At 46.1% G+C, this 15,472-nt stretch overlaps 1 protein-coding gene and 1 long non-coding RNA gene across 6 annotated transcripts in view; one reads left to right on the top strand and one right to left on the bottom strand.

Moving 5' to 3' along the window:
• The window catches only part of LOC138447793 (tetraspanin-1-like), an 861,729-nt gene that overhangs the window by 328,237 nt on the left and 518,020 nt on the right, over window positions 1-15,472 (bottom strand). For both annotated transcript variants that reach the window (XM_069604145.1, XM_069604146.1), the window contains one exon: window positions 731-805. In XM_069604145.1, the coding sequence (XP_069460246.1) occupies window positions 731-805 (75 nt within the window). The remainder of the gene's footprint in view (window positions 1-730; window positions 806-15,472) is intronic.
• Window positions 1-15,472, top strand: part of LOC138447794 (uncharacterized) — a 223,888-nt gene that overhangs the window by 148,475 nt on the left and 59,941 nt on the right. The gene's annotated exons all lie outside the window — the stretch shown is intronic.

Raw genomic sequence — 15,472 nt, 5'->3', positions numbered from 1 at the left:
CCCTATTGGTGATTGCTGCCCAATATTAAAATGTGTGTGATCTTTGTGAATTTTAAAATAAATAAATATTGTATTTTCGCCAACTGGCCTGTTCATGGTCCATTGTGACCCGGGGTATTTGTAAAAGGGGGTGTGAAACGAGTCGGATACCGGCTCAATTTGAATTCGTTGAAATCAAAGAATTCCTATTGAGCACCACATCCCAGGCTAAAACCAAGTGTCCTGGTCCAGTGTGTGATGCCCGATTGGAATCCTTAACACTACAATAGATGCATTGCTTGAATCCCGTAGTTAATTGCATACGTCAGAGAGGGGCGACAAATTGTGTGAAATATGAAAAAAGCTAACTCCGACTCACCCAGTAGGTGGAAAAACAGGAACTGGATGTGTGACTGGCACGCCGTGGGACAGACGCGTTCAGGAGTTTCACCAACTTCAACTTTCTTAAAGGGGCAGCTATCGTAGGAGGGAGTGCCAGGACATAAGAGAAATAACTTTTGTGTACTTCCTTATGCAGTACATAGATCAATTGGTGTGTATTGATTGCCTTTAACTATGCTGTAGTAACAAATTGACTGATTTTGGTAATACGTTGGAGTAAAAGATATGGGTATAAATTCAGAAATTAATTGCAAAATATCATCAGATAGTCTGAAAAATGCAGTGCTTGACCCATAATAATCAAATCCGAAACGTACAGTGTATGTAACAGTTGTGTGATTATACTTACAACTTCAGAAAACGCTAAAGCTACAACTGCTGCAGAAAGTTCAGCAATAAAAATTATCATCATCACAATGAAGAACTGCAAAAAAAATATAACAAGTGTTATTTTATGCACATGGCATAGTTTGTACATTATATTTATAGTTATAAACAATTCTAACATTGAAAAGTCACCATGTATTTGGATGCCTAGAGTTTAACAATGATGAAAAGTATTGGTCAAGTGTAGGTCTACTAAGTATACTTAGAAGAACAAGTTACTTACCAACTGGTAACATTCTTTCGACTGGATGTTCTTCCAATATATTCCTCATCTTAGATGTATTTGTCCAGTTTTGGCTGCTTCGGAAATTATTCTCGCCAGAGGTCGCCGTGCGTTGATGTTGTCCAGTCGAGGTCCCTCGGAGGCCTCCATCGAGGGTGGCATCATCGGGTATACAAGTAGCATGCGCGGCGTCCGTTGGCCTCAGTTCTGTTTTTCCCCTCTTGTTCTATTGTACAGATGAACAGGTTACTTCTTACCTTGTAATGTTCTTTCGATGGGATGTTCCTCCGACATATTCCTTATCTTGTTAGATTACATCCCAGCTTGCGGGCCTCGGAAATGTTTTCAGTAGAGGGCGCTGCGCGCCGATGTCCTTCGAGCTCGTGTCCCTCGACAGCCTCTGTCTCTGCGTTGACGTCATCGTGTGTATAAATAGACTTGCGCAGCGACCGTTGCTCAGTTACGTTTTGAAGCTTGAAATTAGCTGTGCATGAATTGGTTATTGACCTTGAAGGAGCGTAAGCTGCAACTACAAGGGATGTTTTACTGCGGGGATGGATGGGAGGGGCGATAAGGAATACGTCGGAGGAACATCCCATCGAAAGAACGTTACAAGGTAAGAAGTAACTTGTTCTTAGAAGGGATTATGTCCTCCAACGTATTCCTTATCTTGATAGACTCCCATAGCAGTGGTGTGAAAGAGGAGATGGGAGTAAAATGTAACACAGCTTTGCCAAATCTTGTCTCCTGGCTAGAGGAGGAATCCAGATTGTAGAATTTTGTAAAGGTATGTGCGGACGACCATGTGGCAGCCGCACATATGTCCCGAATTGGTACCCCCTTTGGAGAGACGAAGAGGCTGCAATACCCCTGGTTGAATGAGCCCTAAGATGTTGAGGGGGCTCTTTCCCTGCCAATTTGTAACATTCTAGAATGGCTCTTGAAATGGTCTGTTTTGTGATTGGCAATCCTAATGTGTGTCCTGCATAACCTATAAACAGTTGGTCTGCTTGCCTTATCCTAGCAAGTCTTTCCCTGGATGGGGAGGAGGATAGAATGAAGGTAAGGTTATCTTCTGAGTGATGTGGAATTCAGAGACCACCTTTGGGAGGAAATTTGGCTTCACTTGTAAGACAACTTTGTCTTTGTGAAAAATTGTATGAGGAGGTTTGCACGATAGATCTTGTAATTCACTCACTCTTCTGGCAGATGTTAGAGCCACTAGTAAGACTGTTTTAAGGGTGAGAAATATTAATGAACAAGAATGGAGTGGTTCAAAGGGAGTACCCATCAGAAAATATAAGACTAGATTTAAGTCCCACAAGAGTACTTGGAACGGCTTTGGGGGGATAGACATTAGTTAACCCCTTCAGAATATGAATTACTAGGGGTAATTTGAAATATGATGGCTCTTCCGCAGTGCGCTTAAAGATTGACAGCGCTGCGAGGTAGCCCTTGATCGTACCAACTTAAAGACCTGAATTCGCCAAGTAGAGCAAAAAAGATAACACCATTGGGTTAAAAAAGGTTCAATATTCTTTTCTCTACACCAGCTGCAAAATCTGTTCCAACGGCAGCGGTATAAAGTCTTTGTTGCTGGCCTTCTAGCCGAAAGCAACACCTCCATGATGTCATCCGCAAGGTCCCAATCCTTGTATCTCAACCTTTCAGAAACCAAGCATGAAGGTTGAGGGTTCTGATGTTTGGATGGAGAACCTGACCCCCCTTCTGCGAGAGAAGATCCTCTCTTTGCGGAAGACGAATCGGAGGGCAGATGGACATGTCCAGAAGGTCCGGGTACCACGTTCTCCTGGCCCAGTCCGGGGCAATTGGGATCATAGTCTTCCGGAATCTTCTCAACCTCCTGATCATCTGAGGAATGACAGGGACTGGAGGAAAAGCGTATAGAAGTAGAAACTCCCAGTCTATTACGAACGCGTCCCCTAGAGCTCCTCTCGGGGGAAATTCCCTTGAACAAAACTGATTGCACTTTCTGTTGATACTGGTGGCGAACAGATCCACTTGAGGGGTTCCCCAAAAGGCGAAGATATTTTGAAGGACTTCCTGAGCTAGCTCCCACTCGTGGGAGTCTGTGCTCTGCCTGCTCAGAGCATCCGCTGTCAAGTTCGTCTCTCGGGCTAAGTGAACTGCCGATAGAGAGATTCCTTCTTGAATTGCCCAAAACCAGAGCTGCATCGCCTCTATGCACAGTGGCAGTGATCCTACGCCTCCTCCTTTGTTGAGGTAGTGCATGGCCACCATGTTGTCCGTCATTATTAGGACGTTTTTCCCCTATACAGATGGCAGAAAAGCCTTCAGCGCTAGTCTGATAGCTCTCAGCTCCAACAGGTTGATATATAGTGTGGACTCCGATAGAGACCAACGACCGCTGATGGTCAAGTCGTTGGCATGGGCTCCCCACCCCGTGAGTGAGGCATCCGTGACTGTTATCTCTGGCCATGGTTGCCAAAACTGTTCTCCTTTCAAAATGTTCTCCCGACAGGCCCACCACTGAAGGTCTCGAGCCACTCTGTCCAGGACCTGAAGGAGATCTGTCATTCTTCCTGAGAATTGCGACCATTGGGTTCTTAGTGCCCACTGGAGGGATCTCATTCTCAGGTGAGCCTCCGGCACTAGGAAGATGCAGGATGCCATGAGGCCTAGCAACCTCAAAAAGTCAAAGGCTGGAAGACGTTGGGCATTTTGAAACTTGGTGACCATCTGCAGAATATCTTGAGCCCTCACCTCTGGTAGCGAGGCTTTCCACAGGGAAGTGTCCAGGACCGCTCCAATGAAATGGAGTCTCTGTGATGGTATCATCTGTGACTTCTTCAAGTTGAGGGAGAAGCCCAGTTTGTGAAGGAAGTGGCAGACATAATCTAGCTGGATCTGAGCTTGTTCCGAAGATACTGCTCTGATCAACCAATCGTCCAGGTAGGGGTAGACGTGGATCCCTTCCCTCCTTAGACTTGCAGCCACTACCGACATTAGCTTGGTGAAGACCCTCGGGCGGAGGTCAGCCCAAATGGCAGAACTCAAAATTGATAGTGAGAGTTGCCAATTGCGAACCTCAGGTATTTCCTGTGTTTGAGATGGATTGGCACATGGAAATAAGCATCCTGAAGGTCTAGAGATACCAACCAGTCCTGAAGCTGGAGGGCCTGAAGGATCTGAGAGAGAGTTACCATCTTGAACTTGTCCTTCCTGAGGAATTTGTTCAATTCTCGTAAGTCCAAGATGGGTCTCAGTCCTCCTTCCTTCTTCGGTACTAGGAAGTAGGGGGAATACCAACCCTTGTTCCTCTCCGCTGCAAGTACCGGTTCTATGGCACCATTTTCTAGCAGGTCTAGACTCTCCTGCATAAGGAGCGGATCTGGAAACTTTAAAGAGTTGTTCCCCGGTGGATGACTCTGAGGGGTGTGTAGAAAAGGCAGGCAGTAACCTTGGGCAACTGTCTCCAATGCCCAAGCATCTGACTTAATAGCCTGCCATTCCACCAGATGTTGAGTTAACCTGCCCCCTATTGGTGTCTTGTGAGGAGAGACCTCAGAGTGGTTTAGAAGCGGCTTACACAGATGCAGAGGGTAAAGTGGCACCTGCTGCTGCGGTTTTTGTACCTTTAACCCGTCCACCACGGGTGAATCGTTTCTGGCTGTCCTCTGCCTTTTCCGAATGCGGAGTAAAAGCGAAAGGACCTACCCCTCCATGATGTTCCCGAGGGGCGATTCGGAGTCTGTCGGATTGCAGCCCCAAGAGATTTTGATGCTGCCTTGGATGTTTGTAACTTTTCCAGGCTGTCATTAGCCTTATTACCAAATAAAGAAGTACCGTCAAAGGGCATGTTCAAAAGTCTGGCTTGTACATCTGGAGCAAAACCAGACTTCCGCAACCACGCAAATCTGCAGATTGTGGTACTTGCCGCCATGGCCCTGCTGATACAGTCAGCAGAATCAATGCCTGTTTGAAGGGACTCGCACATTGCATCTTTCTCATCTTTAATGATGTTTAAAAATACTTCCCTTTCCTCTCCTTCTGGGAGACAGTCAGCCGCAGATAAAGCACACTCCCAAAGTGCATGGCTGAATCTTGCAAGCGTGCAAGTGGCGTTAATAGATTTAAGCGCCATGCTACATGCCGAAAAGACTTTTTTTGACATAGCATCAAACCTTTTATCATCCCTGTCCTGTGGAATAGTAGGGTATGCAGATCTACTATTTGATGAAGTCGCTGCTTGTACAACCAAACTCTCTGGAGTTGGAGGGCAGTATGAAAAGTAACAACAGGATCTTCCTGTGGACCTTTAACTAAAATGTCAGTAAGCTCATCCTGCTGAAAAGAAGGTGAAGGTGTAGACCACCCCATGAATTCTATTATTCTAGCCATCAGAACCCTATAAGGGGTCTCAGCATGCTCCCCAGGATCTGGTTTAGCAAACTCTACTTCTGGGGAAGTATCTAAAGCACTTGCCTCATTAAAGAGTCTTGAAGATTTTTTAAGCTGTTGCCTTCAGAGATAAATTCCTCTGGTATGGGTGTTGTGGTCCTTTGTAAACCAAAAGGTCTCCCAAGGCCAGAATCCTCCCCTTCCTCATATATAGAGGACAAAATTCTAAAGTTATCAGACCTAGGATATGGTTTAAAACCCATTTCTAGGGCAGAAGGGGCCAAGTTGGTTGTCACCGGTTGAGAAAACGTCGAAGTTGTCGACGTGGAAGTCAAAGGCTTTGACAAACCCGAAAAATGTGTTGAAAAAGTTTGGAGAGACCTCGAAGTACTCGAGAGGATCGGAATCCTACTCGGAGTCGTCGAGGTTGTCGACGTCATCCTCGAGGTCCTGGCCGAAGTCCTCGACACCTCTACTGCCTGAGATGTAGTGACAGTTGTAGGTCCGTCTTTTATCGGAGACGACAGTGGCGTCAAAGACGGTGTCGATGCAACAGATTTATGCGTCGACGGACCCTTCGACGACGGCATCGATGACGCAGATTTACTGCCTTTACTCGAGGGTTCATGATGCTCTCGGGTAGTTTATTTCGCCGGGTGCAACGACTCGCAGCGTTTTGATTTTTCGGGTCTTTCACCCAGGTTATCACATTTAGCCGTCTCCGAGGGGGTCGAGGCCGCTTTCTCGAAGATGCTAAGCATTTTCATATGGAATTGCTCCCACTTAGCTGGAGAGCTGTGTTTGGTGGGGCACGTGACCCTTTCCGTGGAGACAGAAGAAGAAGAAGAAGAGGGAGATCTACGACGCCACTTCTTTGAGTGTTTCGATCTCGAAGACTGATGGGAACCGCTTCGAGACTTTGAACGGGAATGTTTCCTGTGACGGCGAGGAGACGAATGTCTCGACTCTGCCGAAGAAACTTTCGAGGGAGTAGAAGTTTTAAGAGTCTTCCCTCTTTCTAGCTTCCCCTTACGCTCCTTTAAGGCTTTTGCCGTCATGGACATACATTCCTTGCATTCCGAACAGTGATGCTCCGATCCCAGGCACCACAAACAGATCCTGTGAGGATCCGTCAACGACATTTTCTTCCCACAATCACAACACTTTTTGAAGCCAGACCGTGGGGTCGAGGGTTCGGATGAGGAAGCCATTGAATAAAGATGATATCTTCGAAGAATAAGTTTAGTCTTCTTGAAGAAAGAACTGAGCAACACGATTCCGAGGCCCACGAAGCACAGAGAAACAGAACTGAGCAACAGTCGCAGCGCAAGTCTATTTATACGCACAATGACGTCGGCGCCGAGACGGAGGCTGTCGAGCGACACCAGCTCGAAGGACGTCGGCGCAGCACCCTCTGCTGAAAAAATATCCGAGGCCAGCAAGCTGGGTTGTAATCTATCAAGATAAGGAATACGTCGGAGGACACAATCCCTTTGAAAGTGCAGGTAGCCAGGTGTCAGCCTTGCGAGAGTTGAAGTGGTAGTAACACTGGAAAATCTACAGAGGGGTAGGATGGGAGGGCGATGAGGAATACGTTGGAGGAACATCCAGTCGAAAGAACGTTACCAGTTGGTAAGTAACTTGTTCTTCGAATGGATTGTGTCCTCCAACGTATTCCTCATCTTAGATAGACTCCCAAAGCAGTGTAAAGGTTTTTTGGAGGAGGGAGTAGAATTTTAATATTATTATATGTATATTGTTTTTTTATATATAGCTGAATACAGCACTGCTTTACCAAAAGCAAGCTCTTTAGAGTGGGAAGCATCCAGATTGTAGAATTTAGAAAATGTGTGCAGCGAAGACCAAGTCGCTGCTTCACAAATAGATTTGATGGGAACACCTCTTTGAAAGGCTGTCGAAGAGGCTATTCCTCTGGTTGAATTGGCCCTCAAGCCTTCTGGTGGATATTTGCCCGCCAATCTGTAGCATTCTGAGATGCAAAGCACAATCCAACTTGATAGGGTTTGTTTTGAAACCGATTGACCCAACTTCCTTCCGGTGTAGCCAATGAAAAGTTGATCGTCCACTCTAAGCTTGGAGAGCCTACAGCTCTTCTCGGGTCCAGCCTGTGCAATCTTTCCTCCTCCTTGCTGGGATGAGGTGGAGGATAGAACGCGGGCAGAATGATCTTCGGATTCAAATGGAAATCAGATACAACTTTAGGTAAGAATGAGGGTTTAACCCTCAATACAACCCTGTCCGTGTGGAACACAGTATAGGGTGGCCCAGAAGACAGTGCCTTCAACTCGCTCACTCTTCGTGCAGATGTTAAAGCAACCAAGAAAACGTTTTTCAATGTTAGTAATCTTAATTGACATGTGTGCAAAGGTTCAAAAGGGGCACACATCAAAAACTTTAGAACCAGATTAAGGTCCCAAACTGGGACTTGGAAAGAAGAAGGAGGCAACACATTGGTGACTCCTTTTAATAATTGTATTATCAAAGGAATTTTAAAATAGCAACATTCTTCCGAAGAGCGCTTGAAAATGGAAAGCGCTGCAAGATAACATTTAATGGACCCAACATTGAGACCTCTATGTGCCTGTGATAAGAGGAAGGATAACACTTCTGGGATAGAACACAGAAAAGAATCAACATTCTTTTCCTTGGACCAGTTGCAAAACTTCTTCCAGCGGCAGCGGTACAAAGATTTTGTTGCTGGCCTTCTTGCCGAAAGCAACACCTCCATGACATCATCTGGAAGGTCCCAATCCTTGTATCTCAGCCTTTCAGATACCAAGCATGAAGGTTAGAGTCCTGACCTCCGGACGGAGAGCCTAGCCCTCCTTTTGTGAGAGAAGGGCCTCTATCTGAGGAAGATGTAACAGAGGGCAGATGGACAAATCTAGAAGGTCCGGGTACCATGGTCTCCTGGCCCAATCCGGGGCAATTAGGATCATGTGGTTTCCGAAAAGGTCTTAAACCTCCTGATGACTTGAGGAATGACACGGATCGGAGGGAACGCGTATAGCAGTGGGAAGTTCCACTACACCACGAACGCGTCCCCTAGGGTTCCTCTCGGGGGGAAATTCCCTTGAGCAATACCTTTCACACTTTCGGTTTATTCCGGTCGCAAACAGGTCTACTTGAGGGGTTCCCCAAAGGGCGAAAATCTCCTGAAGGACTTCCTGAGCCAGTTCCTACTCGTGGGACACAGTACTCTGCCTGCTCAGAGCGTTCGCCGTCATATTCTCCTCCCCGGCTAGATGAACTGCTGATAAGGAGATGCCTTCCTGAATTGCCCAATACCAGAGCCGCATTGCCTCTCTGCACAGAGGTAGTGACCCTACACCTCCTCTTTTGTTTAGGTAATGCATGGCCACTGTGTTGTCCGTCATTATCAGGACATTTTTTCCCCTAACAGATGGCAGAAAAGCATTCAGCGCTAGTCTGATTGCTCTCAGCTCCAATAGGTTGATGTGTAGTCTGGACTCCGATGGAGACCAACGAACGCTGATGGTCAGGCATGGGCTCCCCAGCCCGTGAGTGAGGCATCTGTGACTACTGTTATCTCCGGCCATGGTTGCCAAAACAGTTCTCCTTTCAAGATGTTCTCTAGATAGGCCCACCATTGAAGGTCGCGGGTTACCTTGTCCGGAATCCGTAGGAGATCTGTCATTCTCCCTAAGAATTGCGACCACTGAGTTCTCAGTGCCCACTGAAGAGATCTCATTCTCAGGCAAGCCTCTGGCACAAGGAAGATCAGGATGCCATGAGGCCTAACAACCTCAAAAAGTCGAAGGCTGGGAGACGTTGGGCATTTTTAAACTTGTTGATCATCTGCAGAATATCTTGAGCCCTCACCTCTGGTGACAAGGCTTTTCCCAGGGAAGTGTCCAGGACCGCTCCAATGAACTGGAGTCTCTGTGATGGCATCATCTGTGACTTCTTTAAATTGAGGGAGAAGCCCAGTTTGTGAAGGAAGTGGCAGACATAATCTAGCTGGGTCTGAGCTTGTTCCGAAGATACAGCTCTGATCAGCCAATCGTCCAGGTAGGGGTAGACGTGGATCCATTCCCTCCTTAGACTCGCAGCCACTACCGACATTAGCTTGGTGAAGACCCTCGGGGCGGAGGTCAGCCCAAATGGCAGAACTCGAAATTGATAATGAGAGTCGACAATTGTGAACCTCAGGTATTTCCTGTGTTTGAGATGGATTGGCACATGGAAATAAGCATCCTGAAGGTCCAGAGATACCAGCCAGTCCTGGAGCTGGAGGGCCTTAAGGGCTCTGAGAGAGAGTTACCATCTTGAACTTGTCCTTCCTGAGGAACTTGTTCAATTCTCGTAAGTCTAGGATGGGTCTCAGTCCTCGATCCTTCTTTGGTATGAGAAAGTAGGGGGAGTACTAGCCCTTGTTCCTGTCTGCTACAGGTACCGGTTCTATGGCACCCTTCTCTAGCAGGTCTATAATTTCCTGCAAGAAGAGCAGATCTGGAACTTTTAGAGAGCTGTTCCCTGGTGGATGACTCTGAGGGATGTGTAGAAAGGGTAGGCAGAAACCCTGGGCAACTGTCTCCAATGCCCAAGCATCTGACGTAATAGCCTGCCATTCCGTCAGAGGGTGAGTAAACCTGCCCCTACAGGTGTTTTGTGTGGAAAGACCTCAGAGTGGTTTGGGGGCGGCTGATGCAGATGCCGAGGGTAAAGAGGCACCTGCTGCTGCTGCGGTCTTAGTACTTTTGATCTCCTTTGGCCTCTTTGAGCCGGCTGTCCTCTGCCTTTCCCGAATGCGGAATAATAGCGAAAGGACTTTCCTCTCCCAGAGGTTCCTGAGGTGGTGAAAAGGAGTTTGGCGGATAGCAGCTCCTAAAGATTTTGCTGCTGCTTTAGATGTCTGCAACTTTTCCAGACTGTCATCAGCCGAATAATGAAGAGCCGTCAAAGGGCATATTTAAAAGTCTGGCCTGTACATCAGGAGCAAAGCCAGACTTTCGCAACCACGCATGCCTGCGGATTGTTGTACTAGCCGCCATGGCCCTGCTGATACTGTCAGCGGAATCGATGCCAGTTTGAAGTGACTCGCACATGGCATCTTTGCCATCTTTAATAATGTTAAGGAAGGCTTCCTTTTCCTCTCCTTCGGGTATGCAGTCAGCCGCTGATGAAGCACACTTCCAAAGTGTGTGACTGAAACTGGCGAGCGTACAGGTGGCATTGATGGACTTCAACGCCATACTACAAGCAGAGAAGACTTTCTTTGCCATAGAATCGTACCTCTTGTCATCTCTATCCTGTGGGACAGTAGGGTAAGCGGGCCTGCTGCTTGATGAAGTTGCCGCTTGGACCACCAGGCTCTCTGGAGTCGGGTGTTTCGATAAGTATTCAGGGTCAGCTGCAGCTACCCTATACTTGGCTGATAATCTTTTATTGACAGCAGGGATAACTTCAGGAGTTTCCCAAATAGATGCAATCTTTCTTTGTAAGGCTGCATGGAAGGGGACCACAGGATCCTCCTGTGGACCTTTGTCTAATATGTCTGTCAGGTTGTCCTGTTTAAAAACAGGCGAAGGCGCAGACCAACCCATGAATTCAATAATTCTTGCCATCAGGGTCCTTTAGGCTGTTTCGGCATGTTCCCCTGGGTCTGGCTTAACAAAATCCACTTCTGGGGAAGTTTCCAGCCCACTTGCCTCATGTAATGACTCAGAGGTTCAGAGGTGAAATCCTCTGAAACAGGTAGTGTGGTCCTCTGCAACCCAAAGGTTTCCTGGTCAGAATCTTCCCCTTCTTCATAAATTGAAGATAATCCAGGGTACTCTGACCTCTGAAACGGTATAAAACCCATTTCTAAGGCAGAAGAAGCCAAACTCGTCATTATTGGGCGAGAAAACGCTGATGACATCGACGCCGATGTGACAGGTAATTTATTTGTTGAAAGAAACAGTTCTATCCAGCTGGTGTTCTGACCCGGCTGGGTCTTAACATATATACAGTTTTTAAATATAAGACACATAGATTGGAGGCGGTACTAATAAACGAAGACACCGATCTCCAAGACTTGTGCATCCACCACCAGAGTTTAGGAAAGTAGTGAGAGAGTTGAGGGCCAGAATTCACATACCCCTTGTAGGTGGCACACCATCGCCAACTAGGCATGGGTATGCTTTACTAGGGGTGTGTGAGTTATTCACATATAGGGCAAGAAATGTATTCGCATGGACTTAGACCTAGGTATAAATATTTTAAAATTAAATAGCTACTGTCTATTTTGTGTTGTAACTGTTTGGGCACAGACAGAGAGCGGAAGCCCTCTGACTCTTACTATCTTTTGCTCTTCTTCCACGTATGTCATCAAAGTCAAACTGCCCCTAAATTGGGTGATACTCCTATTGTGGGAATGCTTTACGATGCCGATCTAGTTCTCTTCGATCGTACTCTATCCGGCATCAAGACTATGCTAAACGAGTTGTCAGTGTATGCATCCCAGTTGGGATTAACTATCAACCTGGACAAAACAAAGATAGTTGTTATCGCAAAAAAGGGTCCAGCCGCTCAGGTATTAAAACTGCTCTGGGTACAATTGCGGTGGCGGAAACATATCAGTGTCTGGGATTGGATTTCGATGCCTGCCCTAACTATGATGCTTTAATCACCCACAAAAAACGGCAAGCAAAATTACTTACCCTTTTACCCAAAATTACTTATACAGGCCTGTATATTCGCCAGGGGGACTGCAGGCTATAGTAAGGCAGGCATTTTACCGCTATACAAACAGCGCTTTGTCCCTGCAATTCTCGATGGCCTGGAAGCACTGGCCATGCAGGATCTAAAATGGTTGAACATCTTGGAGGGCCACTACTGGCGTACTGTACTGGGCCTAGGTCCATCTTGTTCGGTTGAGTATTTGCGCCTTGAATTGGGCCTCATTTCTCTGCGAGGCATGGCACTGCGGGTGAGAGGCATATACTATTTAAAAGCATGTTCTGCCCTCTCGTGTAGATTTCTGGCACTAGCTGGTAACAACTATGAAGCAGAGAGGCACGCACGCGTGCTCAATTTTAAACAACTGAATTAATCCTTCTTCTTGGAGATTTACTGGTCTTATACTAACAAGAAACACATGCCTTTTATCCACCTGAAAACATCCTTTGAGCAAAAGCTAATGGGATTGGGCCACGAATTCCATCCTTCTGTCCAACCTAAGTGGATACGAGGCAGTATCCCATGTCACCCATAGATTCCGGAAGCCCCAACCATATCTGCTGTTGTGTCTGGCGCCTGAAGTGAGGCAGTTCATACTAAGGCTGCGGATAAATCAGCTCCCGGTCTTGGCGGTGACAGGCTCTAGGGTAGGAGTCCACCTAGAATCCAGGTGTTGTTGAATCTGTCAGTCAGTAGGAGTGCTGGAATCCACCATACATGTCCTTACCCTCTGCCCCAAATTAGGATCTATGTATATGTACTCATTTAAGAATTGGTCCATAGTTATGAGGCAATAACTGGGGAATCCTTTTGGGATCTATGTTTAAACTCTGAATCCTTTGGATTCCAGCTTGCCCTCTATAAAGTATGGTCCCATATTAAAACCTTGCTCATGGTCTAAAATGTAGTTATAAGCCTGAGAGGCCGCACAGGTTTAGGAATGAATACGACAGGGTATGGAACTGCTCAAATGTTTTATGTTTTTTTTGCTGCTCTATTGCATTTTATTGCATTGTTTTCCTTGTGTTTTATTGTGCTTTTATTGTGTTTTATGTTATGATGCTGGTATTTGTGTAAAATACTCATTTAGGATTGTATCACAATAAAATAAATCTATATTATGTTCATAAACATTGAATTAGGTCCAGATATGTACACAATTTTAGAACATATTTGTAACAGCAAGTATTAACTCATTTTCATGTTGTTGACAAAGGCTATCTGCCTTATTTTGTTTACTTTTTTAAATTAAAAAGCAATCAAGTTCCAAAACAGTTCACTGCTGCTTTAACAAGAAAAACAATGAGGCAGACGGCTGCCATGTGACATATAGCAAAAAGATTATCCGCTTTAAGGTGAATGGCTGCTATAGCCTCCCATCATGTACCTCATTGGCACTGCCGTTCTGCTCCGTTTTTCACAATGGTTGGAAGTATCAAACTTATTCTCTTTCCACCGGTCTTCCCTCATCAGAAAGAGACCTAATCAAACTGATTGCAGTTTTACTTAGGCATCAGCTGCAGGCAATGTTGTAATGTAAATGTAAGGAATGGGTTCCATGCAGCACCCTAATAAATCTCTGGCATGGGATTGTTGCTTAGAAGAGGGGAAGTAGCCACCTTCACCATAGTAGAGTGGGTACACTAACAAAATGAAAAACATGAACATTGTAATCTACTAAAATAAAAGTTTTAGACAAGAGAAAATAGTTCAAGGGCTTTATTTTGATCATAGGTTGTGTGACATTCTTGGTTTGAAGAATGACTGAAGTCAGTTGAACAAGTAACATACCAACTGACTTGTCCACCACCAGATTGGTCCCCAGGGTCTCCCAATTCCTGGCCACACTCTTTTGAAGAGCCACATGGAAAGGTAACACAGGATTCGTAGGCGGACCCTGTCCAAAATATCCGTAAAATCATCCTGATCATAATGCGCTGGAGGCCTGGACCAGCCCAAGTACTCCACCACCTTAGACATGAGGTACCTATATGAAGAATCGGAATGCTCCCCAGGTTCCAGCTGGCCGAACTCCAACTCCGGAGAGGTATCAATACCACTTGTGTTATGCAAAGTGACACACAGGTCCTGCATACTGCTCTCTGCTGAAATGAGGCACTCCGGTCCATACTGGAGCCCAAAGGGGGCATCCTCCCCCTCCGAATGTTCCCCTTCCTCAAAAATTCAAGTGAAGCTCCTAAAAACATTCCTTTTTAGGAAGAGAGACAAAAGACTTTTATGGCATAGAGCCCAGAGGCTGAGGAGGCGTCAAAGTTGTCGACTCGATCGGCATCATCCGGTGTTGACGTCGACAACGATGCCGAAGGCACCGATGGCTTGACTGGCGTCGAAGACCCAATGGGCACCAACGATGGCACCAATGATGTTTAGTTTAGTTCAGTTAATTATTTGTATAGCGCTGCCTGGTCCTGGGGCATCCAGGCGCTTGACATGGTTACAACGTAGCAATAAATTGCGAGCATAGTCAATAGGTAAACAATACAGGTAATATAGACATTATAAAACAGATACAGGTAACGTATATAATATGACATAATTTACAAGGATTGAGATTGTGCAGGCAGTAAGTACATTTGTGAGGTAATGAATGGCGTTCTAAACTTCTTTGGCCAGTAGCCAAGTTTTGGCACTATGTCTGAATCAGTGAAAGGATGGTTCGGATCTAAGATCGATTGGTAGTGAGTTCCAGAGTTTCGTGACAAGCACAGGAAAGCTTGAGCCTCCTGTTTTTTGGAGTTTGTATCTGGGGATATTTAGGCAGTGTGTTTGGGCTGATCTGGTTGGGCGAGATGGGGTGTGGTGTGTGTAGTTGTCTGAGAGTTATCTGGGTGCTTGGTTAGATAAACATTTGTGAGTGAGCGAGAGTGTTTTGTACTCGATTCTTTGAGGTATAGATAGCCATTGGCAGGGTCGTCTAGCGTCAGAGATGTGTTCGTGTTTGGGTATATTCAGAGCTGCTCTTAGTGCGTTGTTTTGGATAACTTGCAGCTTGTTGATATTGTTTTGGCTGGTACCCAGGCAGAGAGCATTGCAATAAGGTGGTGCAGTTGGAAGACGAGAGGTAAGGTCTGCTGGCATTGATGAGTTTACATGTGTAAGCGGTGGCGGATGAGATGGCGTTGATCTGTCTTGTCAGTGTGAGGGAGGAGTCAAGGTAAATCCCAAGAGTTCTGACGCTGTTGGAAACAGAAATGTTATTGCCGTTGATGGTGAATGTCTGCTAATATTTTTGAGTTTATTGAGTCTGGATTGGGAGCCTAGGAGAAGAAGCTCAGTCTTGTCGTCGTTGAGGCACAGGCCGTGTTTGGCCATCCATTCTTGGATAATGGAATAAATGTTGTTGAGTACTGTGTTGTCGGTGGAATAGTCGCC

Source organism: Ambystoma mexicanum, chromosome 3q, assembly GCF_040938575.1.
Source record: "Ambystoma mexicanum isolate Mex_15411 chromosome 3q, UKY_AmexF1_1, whole genome shotgun sequence".
In the NCBI taxonomy this organism is placed as follows: domain Eukaryota; kingdom Metazoa; phylum Chordata; class Amphibia; order Caudata; family Ambystomatidae; genus Ambystoma; species Ambystoma mexicanum.
Note: the sequence above shows the minus strand (reverse complement) of the source record. Positions and strands in the feature narration are given on the sequence as shown.